Below are 19,262 nucleotides of genomic sequence, written 5' to 3' on the forward strand. Positions count from 1 at the left end.
TCAAAGACGGAGTACATCAAGATGAATTACTACATTTAGTAAGGAATTATAAGCCAAATAAAATAAAAACATCTGCCCTGAAGATAAGGATAGTGCTGACAGATCGACTTCCAATTCATTGCGCGCCGTGAAATTGATAAACAGATTTTGGATTTCGAAACATACTTTCGCTTTGTAGATCCTTTACATATCAGTAAATATATATCGGAAATTCTATTTGACATAATCGAAAGTTCAAGCTTACTTTTATAAAATTGCTCTAACAGTCTGCAAAAAATAATATGCCGGATCCAATCCGAAGATTAAGGAACAACGTAATCTGCAACATTAACTGAATTAAAAAATTTTAGCTTAGCTCATACCGTCCATTACACATTAAATGCGCATGCGCACACGCATATTCGCAGCCGTAAAGGTCTTACGCGCACTCGTAAATGCCTATGCGCATGCGTGAACGCAACGCATGCCCAGAAAATTTGTAGCTTTGAGGTCCGGATTATAAATCATTCTGGATTATGGGTGTCCGAATTAACAACTTTTGACTGTATATCCAAAATTCATGCAAACACAGTGGAAACTGGAAATTAGACCATAAAAAGTTTAGATGACTTGACATAATAAGGAATTTATTTTCTTACTAACAAAATAAAATACAAATATAAATAAAACAAAAATTTGCATAATTAGCACAGATATTTAATAATTTAACCTTTATTAAAAAAGCTATCATTAAGAGACACTGTACTAAAACTTTCACACGTGTATAACCAAGAATGCCTGTTTTGTGATAACAGAACTAGTGACAGTGTATAAATATTCAAAAAATCAGTTATATGTCAGATTTTTCACTTTAAATAAAGGGACTGATATTTCATCTATGATAGCTTTTAAGGGTTCCTCAGGATGTGACATACAGTATCACAGATGGTAATAAATATAATCACAACCTGTAATTATTAAGACAAGCATATAGATATATTTTATATTCTAGTTAGCTGGTATATTAAGTTACACTTCAATAATTTAACTCCTTAACTGCCGCGGGCGTATATATACGCCTTGCTCAGCCGATGCGTTAACTGCCCCAGGCGTATATATACGTCCTTCCAAACTGCTATCATTTGCTTTGCGCTGCTACACCTAAAATTATTCGCAAAGTTAACGCATCGGCTGCGCACCTGGGGGGCAGTTAACGCATCGGCTGAGCAAGGCGTATATATACGCCCGCGGCAGTTAAGGGGTTAATCAAAATACATTCAACAAAGTATAACAATTCTGTGTTATATTCCATTTCAAATATTTCTGATTTATTCTATTTCATAAAATACAATCAAACACAATTAAAAATACATTTCTAACATCAATAAAAGAAAATATACTTAAATTGAAAATATCTATCTAAACAATTTACAGGCATATTTATGTAATAAAACATCAGCACTAATTATAGTTTATTCTACAAATCAGATTCAATAAAATTTTAAAAATATTTTTCTCATTAAGTATAACATTTGAGTATGATAACAAGCATAATATTTGAGTATGATAATTATGAAACAGTTAATTTTAAAACCGACCTGGAGACCATCTGTTTTTTAAATGAAAGGCTCCATAGAATACTTAAAATTGCACAGTTAAGAAAGCACTTTGTAGTTAAAAATTGCATAGATAAGTATGATTATGTACAGAAATGCAAATTCTCAAAGTTCTCAGCACACAAAGTAAAATTTTAAAAACCTGAGGTTATAGTGCTCTCAAAGAAAATCACATGTACCAATACCATTTGGTTTAAAACATAACCATGAACCATACAAAATATCATGTTTAATTATTGCTCATAATGCAGTATTTTTTAAATGGCATGAGCCACAGTTTTCAAGACTTAAAACAACATTTCCCAATACTGAGTCTAACACTAAGGAGGACTTCAACTACAGATCAATAAACATTTCCCCACAATACGAGTCTCAATATGATAGCACTTTCAACAATAAAAGGTGTCTTATATTAAAAAAACAAATTGACATTATTTTTCAGATGCTATATTTATTAGCTTCCATACAAAGCTTTTATTTATTAGAACATAAAATTATATATGGGGGAACTGAACTGGGCAAAAAAAAAATATTGCATGTGCACTATTAGCAACAGAGATTGGAGAATGGGGAAGAATCAAGGTCACACGGTTAATTTATCCAATACCTGGAATAGTTTGACCCACAAACAGAAAAAAGCTATCAATTTTACACTGCTCCATATTTTTAAATTTTATAGTTAGCATTTTTATATTAAAAATATGGATATTGAAAGGATTGCGCTTAAGGAAAAGTTTACATAACTCTAAGTCACTGAAAATGGATATCATCAGACATATAGCAAAAAACAAGTTTTTATGCTGTCTAGGAAAACATGTATAACAACATATAAGACTAAGGTCATTTCGTGTATCTTCTGCAGGTCAACATTTGCTCAAAAGCTGATGGAAATTATTTCATAGTTATTAATAAAACTATTTTCATACATACAAAAATTTACAAACAAAATTAAATTCAAGGTATTGAAACTTTACAACCATCTTGTATCTCATTTTATTTTACATTAAATATACAAGAATTAAGTTTTTTGTTAAAACGTTCTTTTTTCCCTCCCTTACAACACACTTCTACATCAGATACATATGAAATGTAGTCAGTGCAGAAGTGCATACCAAGTAATTTGGTTCTGGGTATTTTTCTAAAACTCTCAAGCCATAATGTTTTTCTTTAAAATCATGATCAGAATTTTCTTGTGCTGCATTTAAAACACTATTAATCATTTCATCATCAGAAAGTTCATAGTTATTTTACTAAGTCTATCCAAATTTGTTATTCAATCCATGTTGTATCTTGAAACACTATATTTTTCATCATTTCTTTTGCATAAAGAAGCAGTTGTTCAGTTTTAGCTTTTTTATAAAATCCAAAAAACTTACCGTTATTACATTCTAATTCAATAAGTCATTACTATCACGTTTTGGCATAATCTTTATCCAGGAGACTTAAACTTGATTCATGGCATTATTATCTTACTAGCTGTAAATTTCACCATTTATATCTGATAGGCAAGGATAATGTTAGATGCAGGCAGATTTTAAGTCATCTTCTGTTATAAATGCTTTATGAAGTCTTTCTTACATTCAAAAATAAGTCTTTGGTACTTTTCAATTAAAGCCATAGCATACATTTTTGGCACCATATTGGCACATTTAGCTAATTTCTTTCATCATGCCTTTGGCTCAAAACTGAACAAAACGGAATGATTGAGAAGAATAAAGAAACATTCTATGATTACACAAGATGCTCTAGAAACCCACTGTAGGAGGAGAACATGGTGTATGTTATTTTTCTCTTTTGTGAGTAAGCTTTCAATTTCCACAATTTTATAGCGTCCACCAACTTTGATGTTAGGATGGGATAATAAGAAATTCACACATACCTTCCTCAAATAATTAATCTTATCAACCAATGTGTTGTGATTCATTTAAAATAAGCTTTATGGTTGCGAAACTGAACAGATATTAACTGCTTACACCATAAAGAAATGAATCAGCAGTGACAATAGTAACTCGTGATGCAACAAACCATATTTATGTTCAGACATCTTTTTTTTTTTTTGCCAGCAAGAATGAAGCTATGCAGCCATTTGGGTGAGGAAACAGACAAAATTATATACACACACACACATATATATATATATATGGCACCAACTTGGATGGCTTTAAAGGAAAAGTACCAATTCTTCTACATTTGGAAACTTCTATTTTCAATTAATTTTAATTTGCCTCTACTTTCTGTTATGGCACTTTAATTTAAATTGAGATTTAATTTCTGAATATATAAAACATTCTTGAATAATCAAATTTCTGTAGATTATTTAGGACTTTTCAATGATACATTACTATTTATGATACAACATGATTCTGAATTTTACTAATTTTTCACAGACCTAAAGACTTTGTAAGTATGATAATAATTTTTTTCATATACTACACTTGTGTAAATTGATTTTTATATGAAGGTACTATTACATTAAATTTATAATGATTATCACTATTACACTTAAAGTATTTTTGTGCATTTTAAATGTGTCTGCTTCTTTATTAAAATCTAGTATTTCAATACATTTTTCATTTAATAATCTGGCAGTCAGATTAGTAAATGTTTTTTTTTTCTTTCCTTTTTGTCAGTTGAATCTCATGAACATCAAAGATGCTTATGGTGTTTTGGAAGTTTAGATAAAATTTTCAAAATTAGAATTTCTTTATCTTTCTAAAATCAATTATTTTATATGCAGCAATAACATAACTGAAAAATTCAGATGATTATGCTTATTATAAACCACCGATTTTATAACCTGCTGTACTTTTTACATCTTTTTTTTATTCAAATTGTTTTTGCACCAGAAGATAAATCACTTACCAGTCAGTATACCAAATCTTTCTCTTTCAGTTTCAGAAATTTCTGTTAAGTGAAAGCTATACTGATCTTTTAACTTCTCAACTTGATTTAAATCTTTATACAGAGAAATCTTTTTTCTTTTTGTTAACACAGTATACCAAAGTTTTGTTTATTAATTTTTACTTTTGTATTCTTGGGCCTCATAAGCTCTTTTCATAGTGCTTTAGTCCTTAAATCAGAATACTATGCTTGCAACAAATATTTTTTCTAAAAGGTCATAAAATGAACTTTTTTATTTTGCATCAACACATTTGCATTTGCAAAATGTAGTCATAATGAAATCTTATAATGTCTGTTGCTAGTTTTAATCATATTACTTACATTATTCTCTTTTGAATTTCCTCAGTATAGGCTCTTTTAACAAACATTTTTGGTTACTTCTCTGGTTCTGTTGGGTTTAGACCAATATTTTTAGTAATATTGCTTCTAATAATTTTTTACTGCTATATAAATTTTAAAACCAACAAAATAAGCACTACGAAATTTGTAAAATTTATTAATACAAAATTTTGCTTTTGGAGGAGGATTATGCCACTTGTAATGTCAAATTTACACTTTAATTAAAGTTTCTCCAAAAATGCATTCACTGTGTTTGCTAATTAGTTGAATGAATAATATCTCAGTTTTAGATGAAAATATTTTAACTCTTTTTGTAGTTTTGATGCTTTAGCATTCATTTTCTTTCTTTCTTTCTTTTTTTTTTTCTTTCTTTTTTTAATTTTGCATTAGGTTATCTCAAAACAAACATTAACCACCCAAAATTTATACTTGAAGTTAACATATGTATGTTATTTAATTAATAGCTTTACAAGTTTGCCAAGAGTAAACTAGATACATAGCCTAGGTGTTATACTGAGCAGGGATTCAAGAAACATGAACAAATGCAAAATAGAAGATCTCAACATGGATCTTAGAAAAACACAAACAAACAAAAAAATTGAAGCAAATTTATACAGAGTGAATGAAAGGAAACGTGAATAAATTTATTAAGTGGGATAGTTTATATTAGCATTAATTAGAATTTATGCTATCGTTAAAGATGGTGAATGCAAATCAGGAATGATCTAAAATGAAACATATATTACTGAAGAGCCAGGTCACCACAAAATGCAATTATGCACACAACGTGAGATGACTGTTTTTGATTATTCATGATATAAAAGCTTCATACACAATTTTCAGTTTTTAGATTTAATAACAATGGTTTACAGTTGTCTAATGTGTTTTATAGTGACATAGAATTAACTAAAAATTTAAAGTAACAATTTAAAGTTTTCACAGACTATGGATAATGATTCCTTTTAGATTGCGTATAACTACGATTTCCACGAGAAGTTAGAATGCACTGATTACAGCAAAAAAAAAAAAAAAAAAAAAAAAAAAAGCTTAATAGCCATCTCCATGCATGGTCGTTTTTAAAGAATTACAAGGCATCCTAAGTAAAGCAGAAAAGGAAGAAATGAAGCTTTTTTTTTTTTTTTTTTTTCATTTGAGACAATACATAACAGATTTCATAATTTTAGGAAATATTCTGATGAAGTTTGATAAATAATGCATAAAACCATGAACCACATCACTAAGTTGATTATAATTGGTGGTAGTAACTCAAGATAATACTGAATTTTATAACAAGCTACATTATAGTGAATAATCACTCACATAAATGTATTTTTTGCTTTTTAATCTTATAACAGGATGACATAATGCTAAAGGACATTGCACAGAATGACAAAAAGAGCCATTTGACTAGGCACTGACTTAAACATTTAGACAATTTAATTCTACAAGTTAAAAATGCAGTTAATAAATTCTAACAACATTATGCGTATTAAAACACTGCAAATTTTAAATTGAAATGTACAGAGCTTAAAGCATGTATGTACATTAAAAAAAATTTCTGAAAAATATATGCACTATGGAAGATTATTGAAGGCTATGTACAATGAAGAATGAGTTTTGTAAAAAAAAAAAAAAAAAAAAGAGGAAAGGAGGGAAAGGAAAACACAAAAAATTTATAAAAATGAGTTCAAACTAGATATTTTAAAAGCAGTTTTGCATTTTAATCTGGTGGCAAGAAACTTGACAAATGGTATTTTCTACGAATATGAGGCCTCACATCTTCATTCTACACAGCAGGAGAAAGAAAAGCCATTTTAAAATACTAAATAATGACATACTAAAGAACTTCACATATTACACAATACAAAAACTTCATTTTTATAAGATACAACAAACAGTATTTCCAACAAAATCCAGATTAAACTGAGAAAGTTGCGTGCATTATTTAAATTAATGAATAAGTGAATTTAGACATTTAATTTTAAACTAAAACTTTCTTTGTTAAGTAATTACATGACTGAAAATCATATAATACAGTTAATTATGACTGATTTCTCTATAAAAATTGTCTACTTACAACTGTCTTCGGTCCCAAAATCGTAATTAAAAAAAAAAAAAATATCAATAGCTTTTCAATTTTGAAGTGAAATGTACCAATAAGGACAGCATTTGGTGACAATATAAAGCCACCTAAATAAAGAACTTTTAAGGTTATGCAAATGATGTCTGAACATTTATGAACAAGTAACCAACCACAAATGATTAATAGTATGCCATTTTATAATTTTTTCAAGAACACAAAATGAAAAACAGATTTGAAAATAGTCTTTCGAGTAACATTAAATTTAATCATGAAGTTTTACTAAAAGTCAAACATTTCTTTGATAAGTAATATTTAACCATGTTTAGAAAAACAGACCTTTTAGATCATGTATTTATATTCTTCTTTTCTATATTGTTTACAAGTGTGAAACTTAACTTTCAAGCAAAGTACTAAGATCTTCATCAGAAAAGCTCACAGAAACCTAACTGCATATGTTGCATAAAATAAAGAATATATTTAAACAGCCTTCTCACAGTACTAGTTGAAAACTATCGTAAAATTATACTGCTGTACGGAATTTAACCGAGAAATGATTACTGAGTCAATCTACTAAAAAGATCAACAAAATATGAACCATACTCATTCTGAACATTCAAAGCTGGGAAGTACTTACGCTTCTTCAAGAAGACAGTGGACTAGGTGGGAATACCTTAGAATAAAGGCATTATCAATATGTTTCTACATAAAGGTATTATCAGTATGCTTCTGCTATGGTTTTCAAGCTGAATCATTTCATAGTAGTAAGTGAGTAGTTCCCACTGTTAGTTTGATTTTGTTTATAGAATTATGGCAAAGCATTTGAAGGCTATCTGCCTAAACCAAGGGATGCCATCGTGGAGGACTTTCTCAGAGAAACTGGCTCATATAACATTACATATCAGGAAAACCATAAAAACACCCATGTAGCCTAACTGTTCAACAGGATTTCAACTCCGGACTAACTACCGATATTCAGCAACTTTACCACTTGAACACTGGTGAGCCCAATAGTTCCCAAGGGAAAATTAGCATAACAGTATGCTGACACAGCATAGTACAGGACAGAACGAAAGGGAAGTCTTTCATTGGCTACCTTACCGATTTTATTCACAATTATTACTAAACTACTTATTTCACCAGTCAAGAAGAGTTACTTATAGAGATAGATTAAGATGTAAGTTTTTATCCTCTTTATATTTTTACAGTACCATGCATAAAAGTATAAACTTTTCATTAAAGCAATAAGTGAATCATAAGATCTTAAATGCATGCACGTAATTTTCTGTTTCTTATCAGTGACTTCACTGACAAATGGGTTTGCACTACTTTATCAGTTACATACACAGAAAAGAGAAATGCTTGTCTACAAAAAAATTTGCTAAAACATTCATTATCTTTTTTAAAAACTTTCTTTTGTACATTTGTCGAGATGGATTCTTAAAAAAATCATCTTTGCCTAGAATATTTATCAGCAAAAATCCTACCACAGGATAAAACAGTTGATAAACAAGATAAAACCTTGCATATGTGCCTTTAATAATAAAGAAAGAAAATGAGTCAAAGCTAAAGCTATTAATTATTTACTTCAGTTTTTAGTTGAAAGGAAACTGGGATAAAATCTGGTAAAAAAAAAAAATACCTGTATTTCATATCTATACATGGAAAAAACCTAGAAGCTTTATTTAGAATCAATTAAGAAAAGGAGTGGCTAGAGCAAATCTATGTTTAGTAGAAGTAGTAAATATGACAATAAATTGTATTTACTATCTCTGTTAAACGAATGACATCATGAGTTACTGGTAAAAAGGAAGGAAATCAAGTGGATTTTATCCCTTTTTCAAAGATACTGTGCGTCACAGAATCTCAGCTAATAATCGGGCGGGAGGATTTTTTGGTTTCATATGATTACGGCAAAGCCTCGAGAGCTATCTGCCTAAGGGGAGGGATGCCTCCATGGAAGACTTTCTTAGGGAACTCGGCCATAGATACATTACACAACCACAAAATGCCCATGCACCCAGCTCGTTCGCGGGATTCTTTCAGACCAAACTACCAGTGTTCAGCAACTTTACAGCCTGGCCGCTGGTAGGGAATAAACTTACTAGCAAAATGAAGTCCACAAAATATTTCCTAGCATAGCCACAAGATTGGAAATTGCTCATATAAGATTTTAGTATGATTATACGTGAAGTTGTATTTTTTCTCCATAATGTAGCATGCAAATCTAGAGACATGAAGCTTGCCAGAAAAGTAATACAGGGGCAAGTCTATTTAACATTGAGTAAATGGCTATCTCATTAATTTGGCAAGATATCACCAAGCTGGTAGAGGTTTGGCATCCAATTTTTGTCACCAAATTTTGGGAGAAATTGCCAGGCATGACAACATTTGGATCCAGTCCCAGTATCTTTGTAATAGGTATTGTAATTGAATAATTAATTGATTTCATATGTACCTGTAACCTTATCTGGCCTCATATGCCTTTCAGTAATTTGGAGAGGTACTAGACATTTCTTGGAGGCCAGGTGAAAACTATATAAGGGCAAAGACAGCATCTCCTCTCAGCTGTGAGTTGTTTAGTTCAGTATCAGTTTGGAGTACTGAGATAGCTTTGCTTTTTAGATACACTTTGCCCTGTGTTGTGTATAATGTTCCTAGTAATGCCACGTGTAATTACTGATAGCACTTTGTGATACCATGGAGAGGTGTACGACTATTTTTGTGGAAAGTTCCACTTTCTCTGAAGAGTTCTGAAGCATTTCTTTTCATAAAAATTCAGACCTGTGTGCATTCAATCTATTACGAACCCTTATGCATGCAACAAAATACATGACAACATTCGATAGATATATTTAACCCTCTAAAGTAGAAGTATGTACCTAAAAGTTACAGGTACATTAAAAGTTAGGCATTATATTCAAAAGTGTGCTTGTCAGGCACTCCAACACAATATTGCAATAAACAATCAGATATTGAGATTTATAATTAAATTTTCATGTTAAACTATCACACTTGACTGACTGAACAGTATTTCATCAACAGGCCAATGCATACTTAATTATCTGGTTACATTTAATGTATCTAAGGGATTATGGCCTGCCTCCCTGTGTTTGCCTTGTACAATGACGTAGCAATCAAAAGAGGAGTAGCTCACACCCGCAAGGTCATCATTGCTTTTTGAAGTTTCAAGCTCCAAAAGCCTAAAATCTCTGCACTCTGACAATAAGGGAAAAAAAAAAAAAAAAAAAAAAAAAAGCATTCAACACAATGAAAATAAGTTGTTCCAAAATAAAAATGATGATTATTACTATTACAGATTATTTTGAGTATTAAGTTGTAGATCTAGTGACAGAGGTGCTTTCTTATTTTGCCTCCAAAGGAACAGGAAAAAGCGACTGCAATGATTCCAGCGACAGTCAGGAAGCCATATGAAGAGAAAATACAGACACAGTCACATGTAGCAAAAAATCTTCCACAGAAAAACTTAGAATTCCTTCAAAAACAACATTTCTAAGCCATTATAAATATGAAGCATTTAACATTTAAAAGAAGCACTTATAAAGTGCTCACATTATAAATAATATAACAATGCAAATAAAAATCAGCTTTTAAATTCTACTTATAACTTCAGTTATTCTAATCATTTATTATGCATGAATAAAAAGTCAAAAACATATAACTGTGCAAAATTTCACTAGAAGAAAACTCAAGTGCAAAGCGTTAATCCTGCCTATGTTGCAGCAAGATTTTGTTCATTAAAATAAACCTAGATCAGATAGTAAGAGAGTTTTGGTACACTTACAGCCATCAGTAGCAGTGCCATGAAAGGCACAAAACAGAGGTTGTTTACCACAGTATGTCCTTAGGGACTGAATAGGCAGGTTATGTGAAGTTTTTATGGCTTTCCACTATATAGTATAAATACATTGTAATTTCTCTTATATATATATATATATAAAAGTGTATAAAAGCATATCTCTCTTCAAAAAGTTCATGTACTTTGCTATAATTAATTAATAACATACATTAAAGTTTAAATTTAACTTGCACGTTTACAAAACAATTCCCAGTGTCACTCTTTTATCTGTTTTTCTGTAATCCTCTTGCCCTTAGGTTTTTGCCAAATGCCACCAGTTAATTTATTTCTTGGAATAGATAACCAAATACATTGTATGATGATTGAAAATGTTTTCCTGTAGGAGTTGATCTGTAATAGGCATGATATCATTTTGATTCTAATATTTTTCATGGTCGTCACCATTCGTAAATTCCCACCAGTTTGTCCTGTTCCTGAATGACATCATAAGCAGTTGTCCGACACATATAATACAACTATCAAACATTCATACACTTAAATTCAGTACGCTTAAAACTACTTTCTACTGCAACATGGTGATTATTAGAAGTGATATTCAGTCAGTAATGCTTATACCATCAAAATTATTAAAATTTTCAAAGTTCTTTGTACCTATTATTTAAGGTTTAAATAATCTTATCATTATGTCATCAGTTCACTAAATGTTGCTAAATTTATCATAATTATTAGAATGATCATAAGTAAACAAAAAAATGAGTATATAAGAATATGATTTATTGGGTGTTTATTATTTTGAACTTAAGCTTTGGCTCATTCTATATATTAAAAAACAAAAAGTATGTAAAAATCAGCAGTTGGATTCCTATTCATAAATGGAGGGGGAGAGGAATAATTTTCTCAGATCATAGTAAACCTTTTGAATAATCCTGCACTTTTAAATTTTGAAAAAGCTCAGAATAACCACATCAACATTTTTTTTTTAAATGCTTTTTCATGAGCAGAAGAAATCTCTTGAACTATTAACTTAAAAAAAAAAGGGGGGGGCTTTATTTTCAATGACTTCACTTCCTCAATATTTCACAAATTTTCTAATACTACTTCGAAGTTCATTAACCCCCTGAGTGACAACACTTTTTCAATCCACTTCTTAAATTGCTGTATTTATACAGTTTATTGGCTAGATTTACACAGTTACTCAGTTTGCTCTTTATTTTCTAAAACGTCCATTCATTAAAATGAAGCTAAATCAGAGGAGAGGGTGAAATATTTTAAACAATGTATAATATAAAACAGCATATATCTCATGACTAAATAATAGTAGTCTCTTATTACTCATTATATACATTATTACTACTTATAATTACTCATTATCATAACCCTTATTATTCATTATCTACTTGTACTGTAATATCTGAGGGCAGCTTCCTGCAACACCGACAGTTAATGGGGAACTGCCAAGTTCAATGCTTTTATCGTACCCCAGACTACCTAGATACAGATCCTAGCCAGTAGCTTCAGAGTTTTCTGCATCAACACTAAGGGGGGATTTGATGAAGAAAACAAAACAATCATTATAAAAACGTGGAAAACTAAGCTGCAAAGTAATGACTTCCGATTTAGAAGTTTTCTGGTCCCCTGTTCTGGCAAGTTCAAAATATCAGTAATGTAGAATTCAGCAGGCCTGAAGATGAAGTCACATATGCAGCCTGACAGCACTGAAATTATAAAAAGGATTTTCTGTTCAGAGTTATACAGAGACCAGAACAAGTGGAAGTCACATGGTGCATTGTGAATGTAATAGGGCTAAGATATTACAGCTTAATTCAATACATTTTCTACAAATATTTAACAAAATATGTAGTTTTAAAGGAATATGACATCCTCTCTTCTTGTCACCAGCTCTAATATAATCCAACCAAATTATCATTGTGACAGATGTAGCCAAGTTTCATCAATTGTTTATAAATGTGCTTTCAGGAATGTTCAGCACATCTGCTGTTGCTATGATCACCAAATTCAAGTTTGATTAAATTTGAAACTTAATTTAGTTATTTGCCCATTGTTTTAGATGGTCTACTCTAAACCTTGTTCCCCAAGCAGAAATTCCAGCTTTGAACACAGCTATCTTTAAATCACTGATAGATCCACGAACCTCTCTCTCCTAATTATTATAGATCAATGAATGATTTGAAGATAGTAAAGTGCAGCCTAGCCGGTATAGCATTTAGTGTGTAACACTGACTGCTGTACCAATGAGCCCAGGTTTGAATCCTGGAAAAGCCATGGATAATTTAAGCATGCAGTCAGAGATTCTCGGTCAGGATGGAATGCTGTCAGCCTTAGGACACAATAGTAACCAAAGTGCTGAGAACATTTTGGGCAACCTAATATATGTTTACATAAACTACTGTTATAGTTGGATTTATAAGGAGTACAGAAATTAATTATTCACAATTATTACATTTATACTTTGAATTACTACATTATCCAATCTACAACATAGAAACTACATACACTGGTGTGCAAAAATAAAGGACGAGACGGTTTTTTCAATATAACTTTGTACAAAAGCTTTCCAAATCAACACATTTAATACCGTAAGATCCCCAATACGTAAGGACATGAGTAATGTAAGCAACACTTACTAAAAGAGAAATCAGAGGGATAAAAAGAAGCTTTATTGAAAAAGTAGCATGGAGCGCAATGCAACCGAAGACCGAAACATCCCTGTGATGGGTGTATAGTAAGAAACATAGAAACATCCGGTCTTTAATAGGGGATATGATCTCCCCTGACTGCTAGGCAGGTTTCACAGCATCTGCCCATGCTGAGAATGAGGATGTCAATGAGTTGTTGAGGCATTGCTGGCCATTTGTCTGGCAGAGCCAATCGAAGCTCCGGAATCGTTACTGGTGGTAAGGTACGAGCTGCCAAGCATCTGCCTAGAAAATCCCATACATGCTCGATGGGATTGAGATCCGGAGATCATGCCGGCCATTCCATACGTTCAATATCCTCACTCTCTAAGAGCTGTTCGGCAGCTACTGTGCAATGACATGGTGCATTGTCGTCCATGAAAAGGAACTGCGGACCCATAGCGCCTCTAAAAAGATGCACATATGGAAGAAGAATCTCGTTACAATAACGGGTCCCGTTGACTGAACCTGCGTCGAAGATGTGAAGGTATGTACGACTACCAAGCATGATGCCTCCCCAAACAAGAACACCGCCACCTCCATACCTGTCCCTTTCAATGATGTTCGAGGGATGATTGCGGCTTCCCCGCTCTCTCCAGATGAATATGCGATGAGAATCGCTACTCAGACTGAATCTGCTCTCATCTGTAAAGAGTACTCGCCCCATTCATTGTCTCTCCAATTCCGGTGTTCCCGGCACCACAAAGAACGCCTTCTCCGATGGGCAGGCGTTAGAGGTACACACCGCACAGGGCGTCATGCAAACAGACCACCACAGTGCAGTCTTCTGGCCACGGTAAAACGCGATATCGGTCGTCCAGTCGCCTGTGTCTAGCGATTTCTCCCGCTGTCTGCCGCCTGTTTCTTCTGGCCTGTAAGGAAATATATCGGTCATCTGCGGGTGTGGTTCCTGGAGGACAACTACTACTAACCTCCCGGATAGCTGTTCCTGTAGTTTGAAATTGTCTCCAAAGTCGTGAAATGATGCTGTGAGCAATTCCGAACTCTGCAGCCACACTAGTCACACTGCGGCCTTCCTCCAACTTCCCAATGATTCGACCTCGGGTAAAAGCATCCAGATGTCGTCTAACAGATTGATTATTCGCCATTTCTCGCTGAGGCAGCAACTCGGTGTAATTTTAACTGCTATATGGCGTGCAATCTCTTTGCCAGAAATACTGACCTTACACCGACAACATGCTTTATACTACTCAGACACTCCCCCATTACGTCTACCTGCATATCTGCACATGTGCTTTGCCAGAAATACTGACCTTACACCGACAACATGCTTTATACTACTCAGACACTCCTCCATTACGTCTACCTGCATATCTGCACATGTGCTACCGTACATCACCTTACTTAATCTCCTGATTGGTCTTTCTGTCCGCTCTGCCTCTTCGTTCAGCTGATATGCTAATTTTTTGACTTCGTCCTTAACTTTTGCACACCAATGTATTACACACTTTTAAATGAGCTGAATCATCAGCACTTTTTCTTTAAAAATGTACCACCTCAGGATAGTTAATGTAGAAATAGAGGAGGGGATTTTGTTTGGGAAATAACTTCCAAGTATTTATAAGTATTGATTTTTATTTCTCAGAAACATTGTTTGGCAATCACCTTCAAAACTGCATCAAATAGATCGTTATTCTCCACAGTTTGTCTTTGGTAAAATCCATTTTTTATTTCTTATTCTAATACTTTGTCAGCATTTCTTAATATTTCCAATGTATATCTTCCATCATGTACATTTTAGCTGCTCGAAAACTGAAATAATTGCGATTCCTGTGGAAGATATCACATATCTGGAAATAATAAATTGCTTCTGCTTCATTCTTCATCAAATCTAGGAAATACATATTGCAAAATGAAGTAAAAATTGCAATAAACTGAGGTCTTTCCAGAGAAAGAAGATTCAAAAGGGAGACACAAAGCAACTGTGATTATTGGCTTGAAGTTGATGCTGAAATAGAAAACAAAAGCCATCTCCCCACCCCCTGAGCAAAAATTGAGACAAAAAGAAAAGAATACATTTTTCTAGGAAAGACCAGAACAGTCTCTAGGATTGCCACAAAGCTTGCAGGAAACCAAAATCACAGCTGTATTGTTGGCGGTATATCAACAGATGTTGCCAATACCCAAGTATAAAAAATTTCCAGTATAGTATATTGCAAGTGATTATTTTTTATTCTATGCTGATATTTATTAGAAGTTTCCCCCCCACAGATGTTGCCAATATTCCACAAAAAAAGTACATCTGAAACTTGAAAGGTGTGGAATATTAGTTGGCTTGAATTGCATACTTTTTATGAGATGCATTTCTTTAGAAAGTATTCAAGTTATAGTAGTATTAATTTCTATCATGCATTTTTCTAGTTTCATTCATGAGACAGTTTAAGAGATAACTACAAAAAATAAACAGATCAAAGTTAAACATTCCTTTTTATAAACATTCTTATCTTACATACTTTAAATGAATACAAAAAGTTTGAAAAGGAAATTTTACATGAAGTATTTTCAAAAACTACATTTTGGTAAGATCATGTATACAAAAATGGAAACCCCTTCTATTTTTATATAAAACTTATCCCAACCATAGAAGGAGGGGAAGCTATTTCAAATAGTTGCTAGTTTTGATAAAGAGACATTTATTATACATTATTGGAACAATGGTAAATTAATAACAGTACCAAGTATATGTGGTGTCCTAGAATAAAACCATCAAAACCAGAAGTGCTACAGCCAATGATAAGCAAGAGAGGTGTTACATACACATAGCAAGGAAATGTGCAATGTACAACTCATGAGACACCAAAGAGCAGTAAAAAAGGATGCAGGAGCACTGTGGTTTGCTAGAACATGCTGGATACGGCTTTATATGCATATGTATGTTGCAACTGAAAAGGTGTTAAGGGCATGCTAGTAGAAACATGTTATATGAAATCTCCATTAAAAAAAAAAAAAAAAAAATTCTTTGAGGACATAGTGGGATGCTCCAGTATTTCAACAAAGAATATTTTGAAATACAATTTTCATGCCAAGATTGAATTCTAAATAATAATGCAAGCCTGTATTAGAACATACCCAAATTAATGTTCAAAGAAAATCACTTCCCTAGCAGTCCAACAACTACTACAGGTGAGTCTGCCAGTTATAGTGTTTGATTAAGGATGCCATCATGTTCAGTGAACACCTGTGGTAAAAGGAGAAGATGTCCTGGCATTCCCTGCTAATCCTGAGATGGGTTCCATGTAAAGTCCATTCCTTGAGATCATCCACATGGTGCAGTTATCACAGGAGTGACTGTGTCTACAACACATAATACACGCAGGCACTAGCATCCGCAGATTAACCTGCATGGTTACATTTGCAAAATGGTTACACAGCAAACAAACAGAAATCACACATCTGCCACTGACATTCTGTTCACAGCTGAAGCACATAATTCAGTAGAATATGATGCTTAATTTGTATAGCATGCACAGATGGATGATGGACAACTCCATCATCAAGAAAGCTTCTTTTTGAATGTATAGTGCATCATTGACCATTATACTGGTCCTTACATCCTACTACTGATGTTCTGCTTCAGCCAATATCTGTTTCATTCAACATATTTTTCAAGCGCTACTAGATGTTTCTCTCATTATATACTGACATACAGTTAAATCATGATGAAACATCTGAACCTACTGCACAGAAAGTCTCATTTTTTGTATTACATATATGGACCACAGATGAACTGGCACGACGGTCTCACTGAATAGCCAATCCAATTTGAATCTGAACTCCTTACAGTACTTTGTGTAGGTGGTGATGGAAACATATTTATGCATATCTACCTATTTTATCAGATGAACACCAGAACCATGTTGAGCATACTGCTTAATGGATCTGAAACTTCTCTCAGGTATTTTAGAATGTTTACCAGTCTTTCCCACAGTAAGCCGTCATTTGTTACTGCTGGTGGCTTATATTTTATGCACTTATTACAACACCTATATACACATGTAACCTCTCCTTCCAGACTATACGTTAAAGGTTATAATTTGTAAACTATGGATTTCCTGTTATGCACTGACAGGATTTTTAGCTTATCTTCAGCAGCAGAATGCCCTCATGGCATTTGATGACTTTATTCTGAGCACCATGTACACAAAGCGATCTATATAAATAAAAATAGGAGACCAAGTGTATTAACAGTTGTCATTGAAAAACACAAAGACATGTCAGTTTAATAGATAAAAACACAAATTTCACATTCAATCAAAATAATATGTTTATCATTTTTAATATAAGTTTAAAAACTTTGAACTTGCCAAGTACACTAGGCTTTCTAGAAATGGAACAAGTTTCATTAACTCATTATCAGCTTTATCAGCAAACCAACTCTCAATGGGAATACCATTTTCCAGCTTGAAAGAAAAAAAAAAGGGGGGGGGGGAATGAGTACTTTTTTAAGTTGCAAATAAAAATTTAGCATATAAAATAAAACACACTACTATAGAAAAAGAGAAACTACAACAAGCATCACATGAAATATATTGTTAAGTCTCATAACAAATACTGAAATTTTGCCTACATAATAACAGCATATGTTTCTTTACATCTATCATTAGAAATAACTCCCTAGGATTAGGCTTTCCAAATAGGAAAAAAATTTCCCTTAAGTTACGGATTTTCTCAATCTGAAATGATTAACCTAGCATTTATTGCATGAAAAATATTTTATTACGCATCATCTCACCATATTAATATTGTTAATGTTTAAAATTATCACTAATGTGGTTCTAATAGGTTCATATACAGAATGATAAAAAAAAAAAAATATGGTAAAAATGTAAAGGCAGGTTTCAGGAACCAAAATAAGCAGATTTTGCAGCAGAATGATGCATTGAAGCAGTACTCAGTGCTGTTGAACAGTAGGTAAAGGCATTCTGCACGCATAAATCATTATTTTACAGATGTATCTCAGGTGGTATGCAGCATTATGCAAATGCAGAGCTCGCTGATATGCAATTTATGGGGCTGCTGCTAAATCAGAGTAGCTACTTAAACACAGACCAGAGAATGATTCCCAAGAGATCTTCATATGGTCTTTTCAGTAGGTGCTACCTTATTTCCAACCACCTCAACACACATACCATTGCAAAATCTGCTTATTTTGGTCCTCACTATATGCCTTTACATTTTCACTGGAAATTTTTTAATCACTTTGTCCACGTGATTTTACTTGTGATGTTAATGTAGTACAGACACTAAGCTAAAAATCAAAATATGGATTCGAATACTTTGACGGTCTCATTGGTGAATGAAGAGTGTCAAAGTAGGTACTTTTGCTTTAAGTTCACACCCTGATTCGCATCTTACATATATAAAGATAACTGGGGAAACATGTTTTCCTCACAAATCAGTTACTAAGTTTCCTTTTGTGTGCGTGTGCGAATAGAATTACAGAATTGGGCAAAACACAATAGTCTTCTGTATTCTGCCGTATTAACAAACACAGCATTTATTAAATTAAGCAGTCCTTTAAAAAACATCTTGGACCATTTTTATAGAAGGTCTAATGAAAAACGAACAAAAATGATTTTTATTAATATTTAAATACTGTAATTTCCGGAAGAAACGCCGCAGCGTTTACGTGTTTAAAACTTAAATTTTCAGCGGGTGCAGCGTTTCTACCCATGCGGCGTTAAAGTGCGCTGAAAATAAAATATTTCCTATGATGGTCATTGTACATAGTTTGGATGGCCTTGTCATTGTGCATAGACTGGTGCTGTTCCCACACAAAAGACCACTCAGTTGCTTTTTGCGAACGTTAT

At 32.8% G+C, this 19,262-nt stretch overlaps 1 protein-coding gene across 7 annotated transcripts in view; it reads right to left on the reverse strand.

The window, feature by feature from the left end:
* Positions 1–605: 605 nt before the first annotated feature.
* Positions 606–19,262, reverse strand: part of LOC118200940 (CTD small phosphatase-like protein 2-A) — a 169,980-nt gene continuing 151,323 nt past the window's right edge. For 6 of the 7 annotated variants that reach the window (XM_085809442.1, XM_085809440.1, XM_085809441.1 and 3 more), the window contains 2 exons: positions 17,757–17,852; positions 606–6,621 (listed from right to left, as the gene is read on the reverse strand). In XM_085809442.1, coding sequence (XP_085665568.1) covers positions 6,556–6,621; positions 17,757–17,852 — 162 coding nt within the window. In that variant the 3' untranslated portion in view covers positions 606–6,555. The remainder of the gene's footprint in view (positions 6,622–17,756; positions 17,853–19,262) is intronic. The other variant, XM_085809444.1, reaches the window with a different exon arrangement.

Source organism: Stegodyphus dumicola, chromosome X2 (genome assembly GCF_044657685.1).
Source record: "Stegodyphus dumicola isolate Sdum_Otavi_A_Nest chromosome X2, ASM4465768v1".
Taxonomy (NCBI): Eukaryota; Metazoa; Arthropoda; class Arachnida; order Araneae; family Eresidae; genus Stegodyphus; species Stegodyphus dumicola.